The sequence below is a fragment of the Apaloderma vittatum genome, unplaced genomic scaffold (assembly GCF_000703405.1).
Source record: "Apaloderma vittatum isolate BGI_N311 unplaced genomic scaffold, ASM70340v1 scaffold8649, whole genome shotgun sequence".
NCBI classification, from domain to species: Eukaryota; Metazoa; Chordata; class Aves; order Trogoniformes; family Trogonidae; genus Apaloderma; species Apaloderma vittatum.
The window spans coordinates 43828-69291 of NW_009735815.1; the positions used below are offsets into that span (position 1 = coordinate 43828).

A 25464-nucleotide genomic window follows, 5' to 3' on the forward strand; every position below is an offset into this window, starting at 1 on the left:
TGTCTGGTATTTTTGGTGGCTGAAGAACTGCCACCAAGTCTGTTGAGCACATATTTTGAAGTGTTTTATTACCAGGGGCTAGTAAGAGTTAAAAAGTGACCTTCTGTGTTGAAAAGGAAAGCACTGGGTTTTGGAGCTCTGCAAAGGTTGTGAATGTAGCCAACAGCATTAAAGGACACGTGCACAAATGTAAATTAAAATGGGGAAATCAGGTGTTTCAGATGGCATTTAACAGGAGGACTTTTTTTTCTTAGTATGAGCAAACATTTTAAGTTTCTTCCACTTCTTTCTGACCTTAAGTCATTACAGTGTCCTCACAGAGTTGTTTTCACCAACTGAGGGGACATAATCGAATCGATGCTTTTTTCATGCCACAGGAAATTGCTGTATCTGAATGAGTACCTTATAAAGGACACTCCAAGGTATAGAAAGCAGTTGAAGAGTGTTGTTGTAAACAGAAATGTTAGGATATGATTCCACAACAGCCTAAGCTGGTCTAAATTTAGCCTAGCATGTTCCCACCTTCCCTGCCAATTCTGCCTGTCTTCACTGCTCCCTCCCTTGACCTGGGCTCTCACTCTGGACTGGGCACCGCATGGTTCAAGGGACCCACCTCGGTGAAAAGTAGCTCCCCACCTTCTCCACGGAAGGTGATTGGATTTTAATTGGCTCAGTCTGAATCAGCTCGCTATTTGTTTGGACGTGAGTACTGGTAGGAAGGCAGGGGTGGGAACACAAGGGCAGAGCAAAGGTAGCCGTGACGTAATCCAGCCTGAGCTGCTATGAAACCACCCGTAGACTGTGTAAATACTAGTAAAATCAGATGTGCCTGGGAATATTTCCGGGCACTAGAATGAGATTGTCTATACTATTAAACTGTTAAAATGCTTCCTGGTATGAATTTGACCTCTTCCAATTAACACTCTCTGCAAACAATTCCTGGGCTCAATTTGGTTGCTAGAATGGTCCCATTAGGCAATTTGCAAGCATAAACTCAGGTCTTTCTGTGCCAGTTGGCTTAAATGCCCGGGAATGTTTCCAGGCATGTCGAGTTTAACTAGTACGGACCCATCCCTGCCGTCACATCCTGCCCCAAGATTGCAGCTACCGCCAGGCTGAAAAGGAAGGTCTAATCCTGCCAGTTCTCTTGGTGGGAGCAACCTAGTCCTTCCAAATTAACTTTGGTGGAATTTCTGACTGTAGAAATAAAGGATGTATGTTTTCAGGCCAGCAACACAACTGATAAAATTACAATTTTGTGCTGCACTGGGTAGAGTCTGTTGCAAACCCTTATGAAAAGAGAGGGCTTGTTCTGAACAAATGACTTTTAAAGCAGACAATAGCAGAACATAAAAGATGAGAAGAGATGAGATCTACAAATAAGAAATTTTATTTCCTTTTAATGTGGTTTTAAGAAATGCATGTTTTGCCTTCATTCCAAGTCGGGAGAGAAAAAAAGAGATAGTAATAACTTGCTATATTGCTGTATTTGTGCCATAGAATATTTGGCCACTTATTACACAGAGTTAAAGCTTACATGATTTTTTTTTTTTAACTGGGAATGCAGTTATTCGCTTATTACACAGAGTTAAAGCTGACATGATTTTTTTTTTTTTAACTGGGAATGCAGTTATTCCTGCTTCTACCTACAAAAACATCCACAGCTGCAGCACTTCCTTTTCAGTTTGCAATGTTAATAAATGTACCTGTATCTTGAATTACTGAAGGCAGGTCCTCAATTATAATAAGTGATTGATTTTTGTTTTTTTCACAGTTGCCTTTACAAGTTTCCCTCCACATCAGGAAATCTGGAAAAATGGGATTTTTACGTCTCTCCAGGTATACTCACTTAGCAATCGTAATGTTCCATCTATCTAATGCACTCCCTCGGGGAACAATAAAAGGTATTATTTTAGACGAGCCTTTTAGGAGTTGCCGTACACACAAAAACCCTCCCTCTTGGCTGGGTTGCTATAGGACCCAGAGCGACTGGGATTGACAGAAATCTTCACCTGAATGAATTTTCCCCTTATGCCTTATAAGGAGTCCAGGAAAACAAGGAAGTGATAACCGTGTTCACGTTACATTATGCACAGCTTGTCCTCTTTACCTGCCCAGGTAGCCCTTGTTTTCACTTTTACTCATGGTCTGTCCCGGTAGGGTTGAAGTTTCCTCACAGTCCGCTGTAGGTGACATCTGAAAACGTCCCCTCCAGGAATGTATTATTTTTACGACATTCTACCTTTACATGGGTGATAATTAACACACTAATATTTTTTTGTCACACAGCCAGCACTGAAAACGAATGGGGATTGAATTGCTTTGCCTCTGTTTCCTATTTCTGCAAAGAAATAACTATGTGCAAGGTAAGGCTCAGGGGTAAGGAGATCTATTTCAAAACTATTTTTGCATTGTTTCTTGCTTGAAGTTGATAGGAAATAGATTTCTATCTTCTATATTTAATCATTCCTTTCTTTTTAATGACTTTTTTTGACAGACTGCTCTAGGGCTACTGCAAATTAATCTAAAATTTACTCGGTCATTACATAGCACAACATGTCTAAAATTCAGAAATGAGCATTTGAGTAATTTTGGTTATACTGTTTGATCCGCTGAAATACTTAATACTGTACCTGTGACTGTTTCACTGGTGCTTTCACAATAAATTCAAATCATATCAAGTATCTACAGACACAAGCAAAGCAATTGTAAGCACACAGACTGAGAAGAAATTCGTTCTTTTAGTATTCATAGTTGTGTTGTAAATGTCTTACCTGCACCATACCAGAAACACAACTAACATTTTATCAGGTGCACTGGAGAAAAAAGTAACATGTAATCAGTGAAGGCCATCCATAAAGCATGCAAAAGTTGATATGTTAATTGCCAGCAATTATGGGTTTTATTTTTTATTAGAGAGTTAACTTTCTGCCAATAGGAATAGCATTAAGGAGGAATTTTATCAGTAATTCTAAATGTGCCTAAATGTGTATGTTTTTCACCGCCCACATTATCTAAATGAAAAGACTCTTCATGAATTGAATGATTAGGCACGTTACTAATAGTCTTTTATCTTCTTGGATTTAAATTTAGGGACCTGTTCTCAGGAAAGTGCAGTAACTTGTGAAGATTGTTTGCTTTCCGGACCACACTGCGCTTGGTGTTTTCAAGAGGTAGAGTAAACGATTCAAAAAATTTCAAAGACCTGAAGTGTTTGTAGTAGTTCTGAGTGACGGGGAATTGACTTAATTGGGTCAACCCATGCTTTTGTTATGCGTGCAGCACTTAGTGAAGCTTTCCTGGGAATCAGAAGTGGAATTAGATCTAGGCTTTATGGTCTATTATTTGTTGGCTTATGGTTTGTTTTTTATATCTTGATTTTTTTAATTTTTTTTTTTTTCAAAAAAAACAACTTTCCTCATCTAAAGCAGAAATAAAAGTGCTGTTAGAGAGGCTCAGGCCACCAGCCTTGGGGCTGACTCACCCAGTGGCAATGAAACACCAGACATCAAGTCAGAGCCCAGACGGCATCTCACGTAGGGCACGCCAAGCCCGACACTGAAAACACAAGGTGCTCTAGTCAGTTTGCATATACAAATGATAAATCTGTAGTTAATTTTAAGTATGATCATAGTGTTTTGGTTTTATAATTAGCATGATATTAGGTGTGTTTTGGCTAAAACGGTCAGCTTAGAAAAAAATTATCAGAATTTGTTTCGTATATATCTGTTGCAGACTTTCTGTGTAACCCCAGGCAAGTCACTTAACATCTCTGCTTTTCATACTTTCACCTGCAAAGGATGCTAAATATCTCCCTACTTCACAGTATTCTAGGTCTTAATTTACTAATGTTAGCAAGATAGTCGGCTATCACGATTAAAAACTTGCCATAAATAATAGAGAATTAAAATAAGTCTTTGTCATGATAGTTTCTTATTTACACCTTTGCTCTTAAAAGTACTTCTTGCTTTTTTGAATAGCAAAATGATACCTAGGATGCGACTAACACACTGCTTTATGAAGTAGCTGATAAAGAGCAAACAGCACTTTAAAAAAAAAAAAAAGAAAAAGTTTACTAAAAATAATACAGTGGTTTGTAAAAAATGTTACCATGGGAAAAAAAGCCACCCACACTAGTGTGTTTGCAGTAGTTTTTATGCCAGTTCTCAACAGCCAAAGCAGGATTTTCTTGAAATTAAATTTGATCGCACAATCTTGATTGCTGCCATGTATTTTTAGAAAACAGAAATGAAAAATGAAACATTTATTCATTTAAAAAAACAACCAAACAAAACAAAACTGTGGAACTATTGGAAACTTCAGAGTAGTAAACATGATTTCTTTTCTTTGTTCTTAGGCTCATTCACTTGTTTGCTAAACAGATCAAGAACGCAAAAGACATAAGAGCTTTACTGTCAAAGTCAACACCAAAGTGCCTCTAACGAAACTATTGTTTTCTGTGCGATAAAAACACACCTTGTAATTGTATTTGAAATACGACTTTGCCTATTCGCACATGTTTTGAAAAGTTGTAAAGTGTGTAACTAAAGGAAATGATATGGATCTTCCTGTGGAAGTTTCATAATGGTACATGATTTCTGTGTGCACTGTTTTCAAGAAGAGTTTGGTGACAGTTTTGCCTGACCAAAGACATCAGGTTTGGTCTGAAGAATAAGTTGATGTTCCCATCAGGTGTCTTAGCATGGTCTCCACCAAAATATATAAGATCCCTGATAATTTTTAGGCATGAAGGGTAACATTTTGGTGGAAAAAAAATGTTCCAGTTCTGGTTTTGATAGGTTTAACGTAAATTTGTTTGCTTTGGATGGAAAGCTTTTCAGTGACTGAATTCAGAGAATATTTGTGGCTCTGGCTGAACCTCAGGCTGCTTGCCCAAACCCAGGTGAAAAGAGCGACCCCATGGTATGGGCCCATAACCATCAGCCAGGAATTCAGTGTTTCAGTACCGGTTCTGCTGGGCTTTGCTTGGGTTTTTGCCTAAAAGTCTTGCAGGCCAGAGCAGTTTCCAATTCAGGACACAGCTGACTGATTTTGAGGATCTAAACTCTAGACGTAGCTCTAGGAAATGGTAAAAAGACACAGAAGAATAAGAGTAACCAATAAGAGTAACCAATAACTTCACCACAACGTGGGACTAGTACCTACCCGCAGCGATGCTGGCGAAAGGAATGCATCGCAAGTGCTTTGAAACGAGTAACAAAAATACACTGCAAGCTATCCAACTGATATCGATAGGCTTGTGGTTTCCTCCAGATGGGAGAAGGTCAAGCAGGACGCTGGGCCCGATGTGAGCAGATAGAGGTGGGCGATGCCAGGAGTCCAGCCGGCGCTGGTGAGGGAGGCAATGGTGCTTGTTTTGCACCAGGAGAGCAACAAGGCCTTGTCACCTGCTTCAGCAACCATGTTAGATGAGGGTTGAGGAGCAAGAGTCAGTCAGAAAAAAAGCGTGAACACTGGGTAGCCCACCATCAGTCTGATACAGTTTGTGATCTGTGAGAACTCTGCTGTTATTAAATTCTGTTGTTTCATCAGCAATTCAAAACTATTTAGGATACATTAATTATGCACCGGCATAATCCTGTAACAGGAAAAAACAGGACCTCAGAGGGGCTTTGTGTTGTCATTCCCAGCACTGTGAGAAGCCAAAATGCAGCGAGTGGCACAATTCCCATTCCCCAGCAATAGAGCAGTTTCTCTCAGGATACCAAATCGGTTACATTAATTATGCACCTGCGTGACATGATCCACGAAGGGCAAATTTAGATTGCTGTGCCACCTAGATCTCTTTCTGCGCTAGTTTGCACTAACTTGCATCTTTGTTTCTGTTTCCTGCATTGGATTGACCTTTCATCAGCCAGGTGCTGGTGACTGGTCAGTAAATACATTTAATTCATCTAATCCCTCTCCTACTTTAGAATTACACAGACTCGGCTGGAATTCACGGGAGGTGTGATACCCCAGAAAACCTCTTGTCAAAAGGATGCCAGTTGAATTTGATTGAATTCCCCATTTCAGAAGTAGAAATTCACAGAAACAAGCCCCTAACTGTAGCGGCCCAGAAGAACAATTCTGATGTCACACAGATTTCTCCTCAAAAATTAACTCTCAGGCTTCGACCAGGTAAGTCGTTCTGTTCATAGAGTGCGGTATTTTTTTTCAGCCAAATGTGACACGCTGGAGCTTCTCAAACTGCATGGTTGAAAAAATCTTGATCAAATAAAGATAAAAACCCATATTCTGTCCAAAATTGTCTGTTGACTCATCAGATGAAAATGATGTTTGACTGACTTCAAAATACTTTCAGAAGCGCTAGATGCATCCGAAAAGTAAGGGTGTTTTGTTTTTGTTTTGTTTTTTTTTTAGTTCTTCTAGCCTTTTGCCATTGAGGTGGCAGGGAGAAAATGGAAACTCCCTCATAGCTCCCCAGCCCCACTCCTGCGCCTCTCCCCCAGAGGTCTGGCAAAGACCATACCTCAGAGGCAGCATAAAATCTTACTCTGAGGATTTACAAGGTACCATTGACATTTATGGAAACACTTCAGACCTGCTTTGGGGTCCTTGAGATGCGAATTTTTCCTGCCAAAAATCTGGAGTTAAGAAAATAAGAGACACCCAGTTAGGTCATATCATAGTGTTGGAACTGGGAATAAAACGTGTATGTACACTCTATTTTTCTTTAAATTTCTAAAGTACGTGGCATGTCGCGTAAGTGCTACCTTTATTTCTAATTAGTTTCATATCTACACTTTCTAAAGCTGCATACTGCTGAAATGATGTTACTTGGGGATATTTTTTCTCAAATTATAGAAAGTAGTTCTAAATATATGCTTACAGCTTTACTGAAGAACAGTTTAGAAAAAAAACAAACAAACCAGCAGAATGGCTTGAAATTTTTAAGACACCCATCTGAGATTTTTGTTGACACAGAATTTTTTGAAGGTATGTTTTTAATTCTACTGGTGATTTAAAATACTAGGTAATTTTCACCATATAGATAAGTTTATGAAGAAATAGGCATTGCTCATAACTTTTGTGTAGAATTGCTAGTATGTATCCCATTTTCCCATGACCTTAACAGGACATGAAGAAACAATACAGATCAAGGTTCGCCAAACCGAAGATTATCCGATCGATCTCTACTACCTCATGGATCTGTCAGCCTCCATGGATGATGATCTGAATACAATCAAAGAACTGGGTTCAACTCTTTCTAAAGAAATGTCAAAACTGACAAGCAACTTCAGGCTGGGGTTTGGATCTTTTGTGGAAAAACCAGTTTCACCATTTATCAAAACTACAGCTGCAGAAATAAACAACCCTTGCAGGTAAGCAGGGAAAATACCTATGTCTGTTTGCATGCCAACATTAAGTCATAATATTAATCTTAAGGACGAAATCCAGCTCAGCAGCTTCACTGGACCCTCTGCTCTCTTCCAGCTGTAAATGAGTCGGTTTGGGAAAAAAAAAAAAAGTATTTCTTTTAGTTTTCACACTCGTTATCCTGTTGAGCCTTATGCTATTTGTAGAGAGGAATACAGACAGATTCTGCTTTTTAGCGTTTGCTGCTAGGTATGAATGGGTTAACAAACAGGTAGGCAGAGTAAAGATGTAATTTGCTTTTATTTGCCATATTATACATATGTATAAGAACTTTATGACATTGCTGTACCAAGCAAGTGCAAACGCTACCCAGCACATAATAGCGCATCATTTACTCATCGGTGTTGTTTTCCCGGGGTTTTTAACCTTAAGATCTGAAGGCATCCCCCAAGCCCAGGTTGCCCTAGTCCTGTCCGTGCTGATGTGGAGGAGAAGCAGGACCGCAGCAGCTTGGTGGTGCTCTCTGAACGTCACGGAGGGAACAAAGCTCAGCACGGAGCGTGGCAAGGACTGCACTGTGTTAAACAGGCTGAATTATGCTGCTCCAGGAGGCGTTTTCCAGCCTTTGTGCAGAGCTGTTTGCAGGGCCCATCTCACTAGATGCTCTTTGATTATCTTACATTTTTCGCTAGGTCTGTCTCAGACACAGAAGAGAGATACAGGACTGAAATTTAATGCAGACAGGCCTGTGAAGTCGCCATTGCAGTGATTTTTCACTCTATATTATCCATAAGCTGTCTCGCTTACCTTGTAGAAGTGTACCGTACGAGTGCTTACCCACCTTTGGATACAAACATGTTTTGCCACTAACAAATGATGCTGAAAAATTCAATGAAATTGTGAAAGGACAGCGAATCTCTGCTAATATAGACACTCCAGAGGGAGGATTTGATGCAATTATGCAGGCAGCTGTTTGCAAGGTAACTGAAACTTCTAGGTTTAATATTAATTGTTCTGTATACTACCACTTCTAGTATTATATGTTTATATTTCAAAGCAGCAGATCATTTTCCAAGATTATTTTACTGCAGTCCAAGAGCCTCATTAGAGGTGTGTGAAAATACTTTTGGATGTATCAAGTAAAACATGCATATTGCAGTATTTTAGTGTTTCTTTTTACTTGCCAGGGATAAAAACAAGCAACCAAACAACTGTATAATTAGTGAGTCTGTTTTCTTGATTGCTTTTTCTTTAAATATTTTTGATTAACCATGTTTAGGATACTAAGCAGATTGACATGAACACGGCCAGCCCATGTTATTAAACAGAGGAATGGGGAAACAAAATGTTAGCCAAAGACAATGAAATGAAAATTATTTCTTGAGAGACGTTGTGATGTTTTTGACACTCCCTTGAAAATTATTCCCTTCGTTTATTTTGAGGTGCAATTCTCCAAATCTTTTGTTACTTTTCTATATCATGAGTGCAATACAGCCTGATAAACAAACGTATTTTAAACAGGAAAAAATTGGATGGAGGAATGATTCTCTACATTTGCTGGTGTTTGTGAGTGATGCCGATTCCCATATAAACAAATGTATTTTAAATGACAGGAAAAAATTGGATGGAGGAATGATTCTCTACATTTGCTGGTGTTTGTGAGTGATGCTGATTCCCATTTTGGGATGGACAGTAAACTGGCAGGGATTGTTATTCCTAATGATGGGAACTGTCATTTGGACCACAATAATGAGTATTCCATGTCAACCATTCTGGTAATGTACTATAAATTTTGTACAACTCTTGCATTCTGGAATTTTAAAGACTAACACGAGTATACCTTTATCACTGAAATCTGTAAACGTTGGGGAGTCCAGAACAACTTAGAATATTAATGAAAGTATACCTTTATTACTGAAATCTGTAAACGTTGGGGAGTCCAGAATATTACATGTAATCTCTTTGTAATTGCACATTTCAGTAAAAACAGAACAGTGTGGTTTATATGGAGTTAGGATAGAATATAACCAGGCAGAGAGAAAGTTCAAATCTTATTCCTGCTAACACAGAAAATACATGGAACAGGACTGACTAGTATTTCCTTCTGCAGGGAAGGCAAGATTTGCCACCCTGCAAGGGTGTGAATTCAGAAGGAGTTTAGGAATTTGCAAGACATTGGTTATGTAGAAGAACATAGCAGCTTAAGATTCAGTGTTCAAAACTACTCAATATATGCACTATCGTGTTCAGTGTAGGACAAATACCCTTGTGCAGTGTTATTCTTTGGATTATATATATATATGTGTGTGTGTTTGTGTGTGTATGTGTCACAGATGTGACCAAGCCAAGTGTCCAGTATGGAGACTGGCAGGGTACTTTACTCAGAGGGGTTTCCTTAAAAACAAGGTGAGGAAATTATATACGCTATCTTTTATTTTGTAGTGCCTAATGACAGTTTACGTGTACAGAGAACACAGTCTTAATTATGATCATTTCATGGAAGATAATTAGCAACAGGATGCACATGACAAATGGATTGATGCGCCTCTCTCCTGTTTGTTTGCAGGAGTATCCCACAATCGGACAATTAATTGACAAACTTGTGCAAAACAATGTTCTACTGATTTTTGCTGTAACAAATGAGCAAGTTCACACGTATGAGGTGAGCAAACTAAAATGTTCGGTTTTCCAGTATTTGTTTTGAAGTTCACCCTTGTTCACAGCTGATGTAGTAATTCTACTACTAAGGACTGAATTCTGCAGGATATTTATGCAGTAAAGATAGCTAGGAAGTTATTTATCAGAGAAAGTCACTTTTACTTAGGAAGTGCTTCTTCATGTATTGATTTTGATGTTCTTAAGTAACTCTTAAATTAGATTTCAAGTTAAAACATGCTAGTTTTTTAAGCATTGCTAAATTATTCAGTGTAATCATCATGATTCACCTTTTGTATTTTATAAGGATAGAGAAGGACAGTTGAGTATTTTCTTGCTTTCATAAGACAAGAACACACAATGGAAAATACAGTTGACTTCATGCTCAACTCTGAGATCATGGGTTATTTCTTTTAAGCTGAGAGTTTTATTCATTTATCTTTGTTTCTGCATCTCTTTCCAGTGAGACAAAGAGGCAACTAGTGGCCATATTAAAAATGCAAAATCTGATGGACCAAGTCCTCTTCTCTCATGTGTTGTTCCTCATGTCTACTGAGGGAAAACACTTGAATTTTTGACATTAGGATTCACAGAACTGTGAAATAGCTTCCTGCTCTGTCATGGGAAATGGGAGTCATGAGAGAGGGGAAAGAAGAAGACCAGTGGTTATAAATATGCAAAATCCATATTTGTAATAAACTGAACATCATTCATACCTGCAGCTCCATCTGTCATCTATGCAGGCACCTGTTTGCAGCCTTCACAGATAGAATCCTTCCTAAAGCCCTGACCTGCCTTTGGCCTGTTCGACATTCCAGCTGGGAGCTGAGACAAAGCTGCTGATGGCTGCTTCACTGCTTTTTCCAGTGAATGTGAGCAGAAGCCCTCTAAGATAAAATAAGAAGGGTATTGGCAATTGTTATTGCCTTTTCTGTCTAGTCCTGCTGGGAAGGAATGTTCACATGCAAAAGATGATTCTAGATAAGAGTTCAGTGAGGATAATAAGGGGGTTTGCAGCCTAAGCTTGAATGCTGTGTGAAGGAGGACAAGGGGAGAGAAATTCTGGCTCCAGATTTGTTCAGGTTGGTTGAGAGGGAGTCAATAAGGGTGAACCTGCTGATACAATAAGCTTGGCTTTCCACAGGAAAGACCTTTGCACAACATTCCTCGCTAAAAACCAGAAGTAGAGGAATGGGAACTAAGGTGCTCCTCTGGGTGTGATAACCACATGGAAAATAGGAAAGAAAGGGTAGGGGAAAACATGCTATGTTACAGCAGAGAGAGCAGATGAGTCCTTGAGGTACTCAGCACTGTGATGGTTTTCTATTTCTGTCCTCTGCGTAATCCAAGGGATTGCTTCTGCAACTGATTCTAGTTGTGGAGTTGTCTTGAGTAAGACTAATACTCCATGTGTTTGACAAAAGTTGCAGAAGTCAAATCTTTCATAAACTGATTCTCAGATTACAGTCTTGACAAGGATGGAAACACTCTGCATCCTGGAGGACTGACTGCCTGGCTTTTTTAAAGGCTGTATTTAGTAAGAGCCGGAGTGTGAAAATTTACATCAACAATAGTAGAAGTCAATTACAAATGCAGTGGGATTCTACAGTAATAGCATAATTAGTTAAAATTTGTACATTAAAAAACTTTTATTAAATCTCATTATTGCTCAATAATTTCTTAACAAGGGCACAAATAATGACAAGTGAAATCTGTTCCCTGATTTTAATAGGAGCTGCCTGAATAAGGGCTGATCTAGGGAGTAGTTTGGAATTATCTCTTTGATTTGCAGAGCCTTATTTTATCCAAAGAAGCTTTTATCTTACAGATAACATTATACTTTCCCTTGGAAATTGCTAATGGTTATCCTCAGAGTTGGCCAACAGTGTTCTTATCGAGGGGTTTCTATTTCAGTATCCCCGTGTCAGTGTTATGCCAGTATCTAAGTTATCAAGTGGCAGCCTTTGTTCACTGGGAACACTAAACAAAGATTTATAGTTAACAAAAAATGCAAGTCATTGTTAACCCAGCTGGTGAATGGCCTGTTCTTGTTACTTTGTTAGGAAAAAAACCTGTCTTCCCCCTTGTAAGGTATATAGTTATCCTATTCAATGTATTTTATCTGCAGCTTTCATTTTCTAATGCGGTTTTCTGTTACTTATTTAATAGTTATAGTTGTTACAGTTTGCTTTCCATCCTATAGGAGATGTGGAAAATCAGTCAAAGCACGTATGAATAACATATATAAGTCTCACAGTGCAGATTTTCCACATTATGGTATATATGGTGTGTGTAGGACCTGCAAACAGGACGATGGTGTCATGTTTTCATCTGTATGATTCAAAATTGTAATATAAGTGTAAATAACCTTAAGACTGTAAAAATAACAAAGACAATAAGAGTTATTCCTGTGTTAAGGCCACTGTACAGGTAGCCTGGAGGAGCTGGGAGAGGACCCTAAACAGGCACTTGAACGCCACCATTAAGCCAGTCTTGTTTTGGTGTTTTACTTCTTTTTAAAAGTCTCAGCAACAGAGATTCTGCAAAATCTGAAAACCCTTCCAAGCTGAAATATCTTTTGAGGTGGAAAGCCTCTCTCCAAGTAACTCAGGTCAAATCAATTTGAAGTAAGCATCTAATTATGCCAGACCCCAAAACCAACCATTGCTATTTATAATTCAATTCTTAGGGACAAACGTACATTAAAATGACTGTGAGGACTTAGAAAGCCCACCTTTAAATAGACTTGATAGATTCCATTAGTCTTAAGTGCAGTGTTCAGAGTGTAAAATATGTATTTTATATTTCTAGCCCTGTATAATCCCCAACAATTTAGCCCAAAATAATTCAGCCATTTAGTATTCTTGATCCTCTTCAGCTGAATTTTCAGTCTATCCACGTACATGTGTGTGTATTATTATCTCACACACAAATATTAAGGATTGCACAAGCACAGAGTGGGTTATGCTGATAACATAGCTGGTGCTAGTTTTGATCTTTCCACTCAACCAAACAGCTACTGCCCAGCAACATGAAAGACGGGAAAGGTTTAGCTCTGATGTTCTCCCTGATAATTTGAGATTATTTATAAAAAGGAATATTATTTTTTTATTCCAAAAGAAGTCTTTTAAAATATACTCATACCGTTTGCAAGAAAAAGCGTCTGAACCTTTTGGAATTTCATGGTGTTCTGCATGAATTTGTCATTAAATGTGATCTAACCGTCATCTAAGGCAAGAGTATTGATCAGAACTGGTTTTGTGTTATTGACAAATATAATGTGCCTAAAATAATAACACCAGGAAATTCCTAAAGTTTGACATAGTTTTCTTGCAACTGTGTATGTATAACTTTTTGCATCGTTTGTCTTAGGTGAGTCTTACCAGAACAGCACGGAATGGTTTTATTCTAGCACAGTTATTCACATAAAACGCCTTTGTGAATATTGCAATAACGATATTCTGACAAACCGTGTAACTCCTATTTTGGTATAAAAGAAAACATCAGTAATGAAATAGTTATTATTGTTTATATTATTTGTTTTCAAGCAGAATTCTTAAAAAATTTATTCAACTTAGATAAGGAAAAAGCTGTCTTTAACCCTGATTAAGCAGTGCTTCTTTTGAAACAGCAATTGCCCTTTTTTGACAAATTATTTCTTTTTATATCACAGGACCGTATGGCTTGAAAATTGAGTCTTTTTCAGACTGCATTTCAGTGCTGAAAATTGAGCTAAAAATACTCCAGTCTCCATGCTTGCATAGAATTTCAAATTATTCTTATAAACTTGGCATGACACTCTTATTTATGATGAAAATTCTTCTACTGTTTACACTACTAAAAGTTAGACATGACCCCACTGAACTCAAATATATAATTGTCAAATTGCACTAACATCAATCAGTTACCTCCATAAAACGGCAGTTCACCTTTTAATGAATATTTGTTAAAAGACTAAATTCCATTACATCCTTTGGATGTTTTAAAATTGTAGCACTCCAAAAGCATCAGCCTCCTTCTCCTTATTAGTGATTAAATGGAAATATTTGCTAAAAGGTAGAGTTTAACCGTTGGACTGGAGATACACACTTAGATGGAGCTTTCAGTGTCACCCTTGTATCATCAGGCAGAAATTTTTTCTCAAAGAGGGAAGATAAAACAAAATCTTCAGAACAGTATATCCCTGCTGTTTGTTTTGCATACCACAGATTAAAGGGTGCTATACTTCAGAGTTCAGGTTTATCGTCTTTTCTTACAATTATCTCCTGAAAGGTCCACGTGTACAAAATACAGAGTTTCAGAATCCTTGAGAGAACACTAATCACAGGAGGAGTCCGGAATGCAAAGTCACCAGCTGTAACATAAAATGCAGTTAATCCCACTGATTTACAATAGCACTTTTGAAATCCAACGAATGATAAGTATTCCATACATAATATATAAAGTTATCACAGGGCTTTTGGAAATGTAAAGTCTGAAAGAGACGTAGGGGTATCAAATTATCCATGTTTATTAATAGCCATCTGGAATTTTTTTTAAGGAAAATAACTGTAGTGATATGATAAAATTGCAAGAGAAAATGAATGCTACAATGTGGTTTTTTCATGATGAACACTTATTATTTTCCAAAGGCATGGATAAAAGCAAGAGTCGTTCATGTAGTTAGCAATCAGACAAGATAAATTTTAATTGAGCATATTTTAAGTCTAGTTGCTGGACATCATGTTAGCGTCACAATGCAATTTAATTCAAAAAGAAAACGTCACAGAAATAAATGGTTAAATTGGCACTACACTATTAACATAAAGTCAACATACAATCAATTGCAGACACAGGCCCCTGGGATACATGCGGGATGTTACATCAAATATAAACCAGCATCAGTATTTTAAGGGACTTTGTTCAAAGGTCTTGTAGCCCTTAGTTTAAAAGTCTTAACTTCTGTGCCCTCACTAATCAGAATTCAAGATGCCGAGTTGCTTGCAAAGACAAAAAAGTGACTGCTGTTATTGAATGGGTGTAAGACTCTCAAATAGTGCAGCAACAGTGGAGCAGCTGAATCGAGGTTTGGTTATTTTTATTGGAGAGAAACACAACTGTTGACAAAATTTATCTTCCTTGAAAAATTAGAGCGGAAAAATACTACAGTATCAAACTTTCAAGCACACAGTGGTGATTTAGCAATATATGCCCCATTAATTTTTGGTGAAGTTAGCATTTCTCCTTGGGATTTTTTCAATGGGACGTATGCTACTGAGTCTACAAGGATCCTTGAAAATGTCACTGTTGTTTATTTCAGTTGACTTCAATACATTTTGGGGTTTCCAGGTGGTAGCTCCTCGGCCCTTAGACTTTTTGTGTACTTTACAGCCTTTTTTATAATTTCAGAACTATGCAAAGCTTATTCCTGGAGCTACTGTTGGACGACTACAGAAGGATTCTGGAAATATTCTCCAGTTGATCATTGCAGCATATCAGGTAAGATGGTTACAATGTGTTCCTGCATGTCTATATTTTTTAAATTAGATTGCAATTTGGTAGAAACAAGCGCCTTTGATTCTTTTTACGCACCGATTACAAGAACGTAATTTTTTATGCTTGGGTGCTGACCTGGACATGAAAAGTTTTGTTCACTCTGAGCACAGAAACAAAATTCCTATAACCTTCCATAATTCCTTAATTCTGCTGGAAGGCTAAATTCACACCAATGTCTCATCTATCTTGCCTTCTTTGTTGTCCTATATTTCACACCTACTCTTAACCCTTCTTTAATATTCAGGTTTTCCCATTCAGCACCTTGACAAGGACTCAACTCTTTTTCCATCAGTAGCTGCCGCCAGAGCAGTTGCTCTGCAGGAATATCTGGGGGGAGGAAAAAAGCACTACCCTGTGCCCAGTGCTCTTCTCTGTTTTAGCAATTTGATGCTGCCCCTCTGAGGCTGTTCTGAGGTTTTTAAAAAAGTCAAACGCAGGAGCTAAAATGGGTTGTTAGATACTACCAAGAAATACTGTAAAGAGGACAGGAACATGAACACAGCACTGCTCTTCAGAGCTCTGTTTGTAAAATGCATCCTGGCTGCCCAGTTCTCTTCTGTCAGGGGAATTTTTTTAGGCAGTTTTATGTGTTTAGGCAGTTTTACACAGATGTATTGATGTACAAATATGTTGATATAGCCTAGCCTTCTCTATTCCATCTCAGCCCTTTTTTATTTAAAAACCTGCTCTACCAGTTGGCTGCAATACCAAATAACTCTTTGCAAGTATCAGGGGTTTTTTTGGTTTTGGTTTTTTTTTTTTTGCTTTTCCTCCTATCACCTGAATGAGATGATCATCATTATGTCCAAAATTATTTTGGTCTTGATAATGGGAAGCAAGCCCTTTTTTAACAATCTTCTCTCCAAATTGGACAACTCCAGCCTTCTAAGTGTCTCCTCAGCGATTGCATCCCCTTGGTGACCTTAGCTGACCTTCTCGTTACCCTCACCTACTCCAGCAAGTCCTTCCCGAGACATGGGAGACCTGAAGAGCTTGTAGTACGCAAGCCAGGGCACACTAAGGTTTATACAGAAGCAAAATGATGCACCTCAGTCTTGTTCTCAGCATCCTTGCTCCCGATGACCAGCAGCTGCATCTGCTTTGAGCAGATCATCTCCCAGATCTGTCAGTGGGGACCTTGGTGCGACTCCTGAGTTGTTTTGGCCGGTTCTGTGGGCAGGGTTTGGAGGGGGCTGTGAGCTGGGTGCTCGCTCCCCTCCCACAGCAGCATGGAGGTGGCTCCTCCTTTCGGGCATAACTCCTCGGGCATAACTCCTCGGGCATAACTCCACTTACATCTTAAGATGCACAAAGTGTACAAGTAGCAACATGTCACACTTAAAATTTCCCAGAGCCCCTTTTATTGCACTTAACCTTAAAGGTTAAACTTATTGCTTCATAATTGAAAATCTTCCAAGCAGGAAAAACTCCTCGTGTCCTCCTTCAGGTAGAGCATGTCTGGACCACACGCCAGGGTTGCTCACAGGTTCTTAAAATCCCACATACATCTTAAGATGCACAAAGTGTACAAGTAGCAACATGTCACACTTAAAATTTCCCAGAGCCCCTTTTATTGCACTTAACCTTAAAGGTTAAACTTATTGCTTCATAATTGAAAATCTTCCAAGCAGGAAACACTGAAACCCACCTTATTTGACATAAGTGAAGACATTTGAATCTTTTTGTAATGGGAAGGGGGAAATGAGGGCAGGCCTAAGACTGAAAACCACATGCAAAAGAGAAGATTAAACTCCTTTTTTGTCACAGGCTTCTCATAATACTCTTGGCAGTATAATTCAATGCCTCTTGTCTCTGTTTCTTTATCAAAAAAAAAGAATAAATAACTATTTTTTCCACCAAGAGTAGTTAGGCTAAATCTTTTAATGCTTTTAAAGTGCTTTCGAGTCTGCTTGCTGTTCAAACACAAGGTTTGCTAATACCATTCACCATGTGTTGCTATCTAAAAGCTTCAGTGAGGAAGTAAGCAAGTTAAGAAAGTCTGAGCTGTCAAAATATTTGTTTCAAGGAGTTGTCATGTTCTTTCCAAGTATGATTCATTTTCTTCTGTAAGCATATTTCTGCCTACTTTGTTTAACATTAAATTCTGCAGAACTTCATATTGCAGAGCTGTAGGCTAAAATGCATTGTGACAGATATCAGGCTCTTTGATTAAAGTCATTCCAGGATTTTAAAATTTCAGAAAAAGGCCAAATTATTTTAATTTTTTTTTTTTTTTTTCTTCCACTGCTTGGTCCTTTCACTTACAGGAAAATAAGATGAAAGAAATAATACATTAAAAAGACAGTTAACACAAGGGTGCAAGTTTGTAATACTGCTTTTATATTGTTTCACTCAGGAAAAAAAATTTGAACCACAAAAGTTTCTCTACAAATGGTTTGAATCTTGTTAAACTGTCTGCTCTTTGTCCTCAAACTATGGCCAGGCAGCTTAGTAGCTTTACAGCACCATTAGAAGTCCTCACAGATACTAATGTCTAAGAAACTGGAGCCTGCCACAGTTTATGCATTCGTTTTCAGTGGTGAAAGGTGCGTATTTTGATCTCTGGCAACACAAAGATGTCCGAATGACCCAGCGGAGATACCACAATTCAAAGTATTACCACTTGCTGCCCAGCAGCGTTTCATTTTCTCTTGCAGTTGCACTCTGAGCCTCGTAGTTTTGCAGCTGGTGGAAAAGGGACTGTTGGGTGGTATGTTCTGTAACAGCACAGACCAACATTCACAGTTTTATCCAGAGGTTTGCTATATTTGGTTCTTCCGTGAGAACCCATCTATTGCAAGCAAATTGTTTTCTAAGACCCTCTCCATTGTTTCAATAGCAACATAAGCACCTAATTCTAAAACAAACGTGAAGGGAAAGCTAGACATATCTAGAGCCACCCTCATTACCTGCCTGAAGCCCAGGGAAGTTTTACTGCTCTGGCTGTGTACTGGGAAGAGCTCTGGGTATTACATGAATGTATCTACAGTCTTGAAAAGAGAAGACTTCGGGGGGACCTAATAGCTGCCTTCCAATACCTAAAGGGAACCTACCGGAAGGCTGGGGAGGGACTTTGTAAGAGTGTCCACTGATAGGACAAGGGGAAATGGGTTTAAGTTGAAGGGGAATAGATTTAGATTAGATCTTAGGAAGAAATTCTTCAGTACAAGGGTGGCAAGACTTTGGAATAAATTGCCCAGAGATGTTGTGGCTGCCCCCTCCCCGGGGGGGGTCCAGGTGGTCAAGTTGGATGGAGCCTTGAGTAGCCTGATCTAGTTGAGAGGCGTCCCTGCCAAAAAACAGGGAGCTTGGACTAGATGATCTCTAAGGTCCCTTCCAGCCTAGGCCATTCTATGATTCTATGATTCCATGATCTTGCACAACATGTGTTGCTTCGGTTTACTGCTAAGGGTTTCCAAATGAAAATATGTTAAAAAAAACCCCACCAAACACAACCCTATGAAAAATTTCCAGGGAACCCAGGACATGTGCAAAGGACAGGAAGTTGTTGTCTATACAGGTTTGTACCTATTCTAATTTTAGTTTTTTACCCCACTAGACCTTTACTCTAGTGAATCATCCTGATGCCGTTACTAGTGTGACTCACTGAAGTAAGGTCGGCGAGCTCCTCATGCTCTGATTGAAGTGCAGGGGGTATTTTGTAAAGCAACTAAGCTCACAAAGCCAAGCCAATGAGACTTTTCAGCAATTGCTAAGGTGCTTTTGAAAAGTTTCCATTTACCGGATCCACAGGCCAATGAAGTCATAGGGAATTTCCCCATGGTCTGCTATAGGCTCTCAATTAAGGTTTTGAAAGCAAAATATCTATAAAATATTTTGAAGAGTTAAATATAAAAACCTGGTAGGAGATAGTTCAGGAAGCAAGTTTTTCACATAAGAAATGAAAGTTTGATTCAACAAATTGATTTAAGAAATGAGAACATTGTTGAAGACAACTTGAAATAGCACCAACAGCTCATGAAGCAGGAATTTCCATCGAGAGAAGAAAGGAAGGGAACAAGCCTGCCCGGCTGCAGGAAAACTATGAGGCTTGACTCTGGCTCTGGCCCTGGAAACATCAGGCTAACTGAACCTGGAGCCTGCCCTGCCGTAAGAGAGATTGTGAGGTTTAATTCTACTAAGAGAGATACAGAGGGAGCAATATTGACATAGGCTGGCTCATCAGGAAAAGCCCAGTGCTACCAATGCAATCAGGGGCACAAATCCATTCCTCGGTGAGACCAGAGCTAAAGGAAAAACTGTATCAGTCAGCAGAGCACTTACTGATGAGAGATGATTTAATAAAACATTGAATTTATTTCCTGCGAAGGCAGGAAATAAGCCCAGTGACAGCGGATATTAAACTGATGCCACCATTGCTTTCCACTGAAAGCCGATTCTGTTGGCACTTACTTTGTTTTGCTCTTGCCCCATTTTTCTTGCAAAAGAGAAATCTGGAAATACCATGCCAAGTCCATGAATTTACTCCTGTTTAAGTCAGGGTAAGTTACAATCCACAGGCATGGAGCATTAGCAGCCCTCGGCACTGTTGTCTCTCCATTCATCTCCTGCCTTTTCCCTTCAAGGAGCTGAGGTCTGAAGTGGAGCTGGAGATCTCGGGAGAGACAGAAGGGCTCAATCTCTCTTTCACAGCCATCTGTAACAATGGGACCTTCTTCCCACATCAGAGGAAATGCTCGCACGTGAAAGTGGGAGACACAGTAAGTAAAGAACAAACTCTCAAAAGATACAAAGTCCAAAGAATTTAGGACACCAAGGTAGAGAGTTTGCCCGTTATCAAATAATCTTCCTCCAAACAAGTTACAAAGCAGTTCCTCTGAATGTCCTTCCAGAGCTCCCCACAGCGCTGTGTGTGCCGCAGCTCTGAACGGGCACTGTTTTATCTTCCAGGTCTCTTTCAATGTGACTGTAAGTCTCTCCTCCTGCGAAAAATCCAGGAAGCATATTGTGATAAAACCAGTGGGGCTCAGCGACACACTGGAAATGGAAATTGATCCCCAATGCAGCTGCAATTGTCGGACGAAGGCCGAGATGAACAGCCCAAAATGCAGCCAAGGGAAAGGCTCGTTCGAGTGCGGGGTGTGTGTCTGCAGCTCGGGGTACGTGGGGCCGCACTGCGAATGCGACGAGGGCTCCCTCGGCACCAGCTCCTGCAAGGGCTGGCCAGGACAGAGCTCCTGCAGCGGCAGAGGTGACTGCTACTGCGGACGGTGCCTGTGCCACCCCTCCCCGTACGGCAAGGTGTACGGGCCACGCTGCGAATGCGATGACTTCTCGTGCGTGAGACACAGAGGGCTCCAATGTGGAGGTACAGTCCCTGGATGTTGGTTTTGGAATGTCTTTTACAGCTTTATTATCCCACTCCTAGTCATGAGCTTATGAACCTGTGTTTTCTTTGTATCTTCAGTTGCAATCAGTATCGTATAAAGAGCAATTTACTATTTGTGACTGATCTTTAGACTTAAAAAAGAATCAATTTTTAACCCTGTTTTCAAATTTAAAAATGAGAAAACTTTAACCACTCCATACCTAGTTTAAGCTGGCATGGCTTTATTGAAGCATATCAGCTACCATCACACCGGGTCAGACTTTGATGACTGTAGCTCCAAGGAAATTTAGGTAGGTATATTGACGTACCTCAGTGTTAGCCAGTGTACGATTTCACTGTGACATAGTTATCAAAACATCACAATCTTAATTAATCTTAATCACTTTCAGGATAATTCCAATGTTTTTATAATTTTAACCCAGAAACTCTGATGATTCTTGGTTTATCTTTCTAAGATACAATCAGATTTTTTTTTCCTCTGTGCTATACTATTATAAATAAGAAGAGATTCTATTGAAACAATGGGAATGGCATTAAATTGGCAGGAACCAGCAATGAGATTGCGCTCAACAGATAGGCTGAAATTATGCTGTTATAAGAGGATTTACCCATTGGGTTTTGCACTGTCAGGAGATAAGTTCTGTGTGGAAGACTCCAGTGAGAGGAATGGAGCTTGCAGCCAGTAAAGTGAAAATTTGATCCTCTGGCTTAAAATGGGGGAGGAGGAAAGATGTTTGAGCGAGAAGGGTTGAGAGGGGAAAACATCTGCTTAAGGAGAATGCTTTTAAAGGCTATTATCCAGATTTTTATTAAGAGACTGATTTGAAGTATAAAAAAATGTTTTTCCAGGCAATGGTGACTGTGACTGTGGAGAATGCATGTGCCACAGTGGATGGACTGGTGAATACTGTAATTGCACAACCGACACCAGCGCCTGCATTGCTGAGGATGGGACTCTGTGCAGCGGGAGAGGCGAATGCATCTGCGGGTCGTGTGCTTGCACCCACCCGGGGGCTTCAGGCCAGATGTGTGAAAAATGCCCTCTCTGCGGTGACCCTTGCAGTTCCAGGCGGTAATGTGCTCTTTTAACATCTCTGATGTTTGTATCATCCAGGCTTTTATTTCCTACGCTGGCTCAGCAGTGTGCTTACTGCCACTACTGTAAATTGGACTGACAGACCAGAACTCAAGAGCTTCTTTGCCCTTTGAGAGGGGTAGCTGTAACTTGTACATTGATCAGCATCACACTTTTGTAAAAGAACTTTATGGAAAACATCTTAGTCACCTTCAAGCAGCACAAGTAAAACATCACACTGCCAGTGCTCTCTCTGGCTGTACAACTAATCAGAATGGTGGTCTTAAATGATAATATCAGACAAAACTAGATGAATCTCCTTCCAGTCCACAGTACAGAATGAAAACATCCCAGCATTGCTGCTGCGGCAAAAATGAGGACTCACAAGAGAACTTGGCATTTGTATGACCATTCTTATGCATAGGAATTAATAAGCTCAGGCTGTCTGCCCAGGCTTTACACATGTGCAAATTCATAGTCCAAATTCAGTTAAGCTTGGCTGAGTTAAAGAGCCCAACTATGATGAACTACGTCATAGTCTGTGGATGAATCAGTGGGTAGCCGTATGTCGTGTATAAGTTGACGATAAATTGATTGTAAATGGTTAAGTGTCTTCTGTTCACTGAGCATACAAAATTTATGTCGCTTTCCTGCTGTGATGTGTAGTGTGTTCTATGGTGTGTGGAAGGAAAGGCAACCAAAAATACGTACAACATAAAGCTGACCGCTCTAAGTGCACCCATGCTTACCCTCGTATTAGATGAGCTCTTGCAGAGCTAAAATCCATTTAAAATGAGCAGTCTTCAGTAGAAATTTAAGCTAGAAATTGAATTAAACTTCACAGAACATGTTACTAATGACTCTGGTTTTGCTTGCTGAGAGCCGAGTCAGTGTTAAGTCACATTAATGTTTCATGACGATGTCATGTCTGTTATTTAAATTTGGGGCCCATTTCTCTTCCATACCAGCTTTCCGCCACTGCATTTTCATGCCTGCCATTGCAGTCTACACTACAGCTGAGATGAGAAACTATTCAATGACATGTGATTAAATCATCATTTATGTTACTGCTAAATTTGACCTACAAAAGCGAGCCTATTAGTTTCTTCAAAGCTTTAAGTAAAGAGGACTTCTACATGCAACTGCTCTAAACACAAAGGACAATTCTGCTGCTTTGCTCTGCCCAATCCGGCAGAGAATAAGAAATATAAAGTTACATGATGGGCATTACATTAGCCTACTTAAACATGCATATTTTTTGGAGTGTTAGATCTTTTCCCTATCAGCATCTTCCCTTGCTGAAATGCAGAAGAGGAAAAGCCAAAAGAGAGAGAATGTCAGGAAAACCTGAGTAGGGTAACCGAGAAAGCTGAAAGACGAGGCCGGAGGGGATGGAGATCAATGGCTAGGCAGCTGAGAAAAAGAGTTGTAGTATGAGAAACATGGCAAATATGACAAAAACCACCATCACCACTGAATTTGCCTCCATGAGATAGAGGCTATCCCGTTACCCACTTGCTTTTACTATTTGCCATCTCCAGAGCAAGTGATAAGGTCATCTCCATCCCGTGAAGATAACCTCGGCAGCCTCAGTATATTCCCATGGATATATGTAACCCAACGCAACAGGAGATGGCCAGTTTTGGGGGGGGGATGCTTTGTTGCAGTTCTCCTCTTTTCTTTAAACAATCTGTCCTTTAGGCGGCTTCTCAGAGTTTCAGCCCGTCAATCTCGCTGAAATTCTTTGTGAAGAATCAGCAAGTTAGATTTTGCACCAAACCTTTTCATATACGAAGCTTGTTTTCTGACCCTTTTTCCATGAATAAACTCTGGATTTATTAAAATCCCCACTGAATTTCTGGAAACATTTTTCAGATGCTTCTAAAGCAATTGGTTTAGATACAGTGTTTTTAAATAATATTTCAGTCATTCTGCAGTTAAATAAATATTTTTTTAAAAAATGCATTAGTACAATTAGGATCTAAGTAAGTAATTCCTAAGACAAGTAACCACATTCAAGAGACATCTGTTAGAAACACCTGAATAGTGTTTTATTACATTATTCAACAGATTTTCAACAAAGGAAGTCTTACAGTCGGTACCCCAGCTTGATGTCTCTGAAGTCAATTTCAGATACTTTTCATGTGATAGGCATTCCTTTGGCTGCCATTTAGTGTGAGGCTTAGTTCAGAATATTTTTTTTTGAAAACGAATGTTATGTGTGAGTAACCCCATGTCTTTGATAGACCTACATGAATAATGTTGCCTGGGGCTCTGTCTGGAAGCTAATGAGCTGGGAGAGAAAGGAGGACAAGAGAGAGCTTATCCACAATACCTTTATTCAGGTGTGGTGAGGTTGTTTTTCTGGTTGGAGTTTTCTTTTTGGTGGCAGTACCTATCATATTTCTGAGAACTACTGTATCCATAGCACAAGATCTTTTGTTTAGCTTCTTTTAAATGCAGATGTATATGTACTGGCTTTGATGTCATGGCTTTGTGACAGGCAGAGATTGATGAGCTGCTGAATTATTTTCCGCAGGAGCTGTGTGGAATGTCACTTGGCTTCTGACAACGAGTCACTGGGAGAATGCAGTGAAAAATGTAAATTGGTTGATGCAACTGTCAGCACCGCAAAGGGTTTGTATACTCAGTCTTCCTTTTCTGTGTGTGCGTGATTAGTGATAGCTTCTACTTTCCGTAATTTTATATTTGGAAATAGCCTTGTTTTTCTGCCGGGGGATGATATTAAGGCTCATACGGCAATTGCTGTCTGTCTATGGTTCTTCTGTGGTAAGTAGGAAATGCAGATCAGGGCTGATACTACCCTTCCAGGTTAATTAACTCATTGGATCACACCTAGTTTCGAAGCAGTTTATGTAAGAAAGTATAGAATTTAATAAATACCAGTCCCTGCAAATCTGTGGCTGATGAAAACCCCTGAGTTTGTCACACCTGTACCATGAGATCCATTGTGACTTCTTTTACCACACAAATCCAAAACCTGACTCCAGTCCTTATGTGTCTGGCAACCAGACACAGCCCTTCAACCTGTGGCAAAGACGTTTCTGGTATTCTAAAGGCAAAGTACACATTTCAGTTGCTCACTTTAATTCAAAACTGCCTTTCATCAATGGGGATTTCTGGAATAGGAATTAACCTTGACTAAAATAGTACTCTCTGAAAAAATTATAACTTTAAATGAAATAGTGCATCTTTTCCTGTGGAGTAGGCAGTCTGTATTTATTCTAATGGCAATTCTAGTCCCAATCCTACAGCAAAATGCAGTTGTTAGGTGAGGAAGGGCATAGGTACATTATATCCACATCACAGATGTACCATAACCACTAAATAAGACAAATCTAAGAATTGAGATGATAATGCAGAACACTGCATGTCCATCTAAAGTTTGTGCCTGCAAACTGCTAGAAACCCAGCAAAGCTACACCTTTTGTTTTTGATGATATTACTCCATACTGCAGAGCTCAAAAATCACAAATATTGCTCTTGT

The 25464-nt window shown here is 39.4% G+C and overlaps 1 protein-coding gene across 2 annotated transcripts in view; it reads left to right on the forward strand.

Annotated features, from left to right (window-relative positions):
* Window positions 1-1772: 1772 nt before the first annotated feature.
* The window catches only part of ITGB6 (integrin, beta 6), a 32313-nt gene continuing 8621 nt past the window's right edge, over window positions 1773-25464 (forward strand). Inside the window, exons 1-13 of one of the 2 annotated variants that reach the window (XM_009876740.1) lie at window positions 1773-1839; window positions 2290-2366; window positions 3094-3173; window positions 5937-6141; window positions 7100-7346; window positions 8156-8321; window positions 8955-9116; window positions 9908-10003; window positions 15385-15474; window positions 20118-20252; window positions 20443-20860; window positions 21731-21953; window positions 24496-24593. In XM_009876740.1, coding sequence (XP_009875042.1) covers window positions 2306-2366; window positions 3094-3173; window positions 5937-6141; window positions 7100-7346; window positions 8156-8321; window positions 8955-9116; window positions 9908-10003; window positions 15385-15474; window positions 20118-20252; window positions 20443-20860; window positions 21731-21953; window positions 24496-24593 — 1981 coding nt within the window. In that variant the 5' untranslated portion in view covers window positions 1773-1839; window positions 2290-2305. Of the gene's footprint in view, window positions 1840-2176; window positions 2367-3093; window positions 3174-5936; window positions 6142-7099; window positions 7347-8155; window positions 8322-8954; window positions 9117-9907; window positions 10004-15384; window positions 15475-20117; window positions 20253-20442; window positions 20861-21730; window positions 21954-24495; window positions 24594-25464 lie in introns of those variants that run through there. The other variant, XM_009876738.1, reaches the window with a different exon arrangement.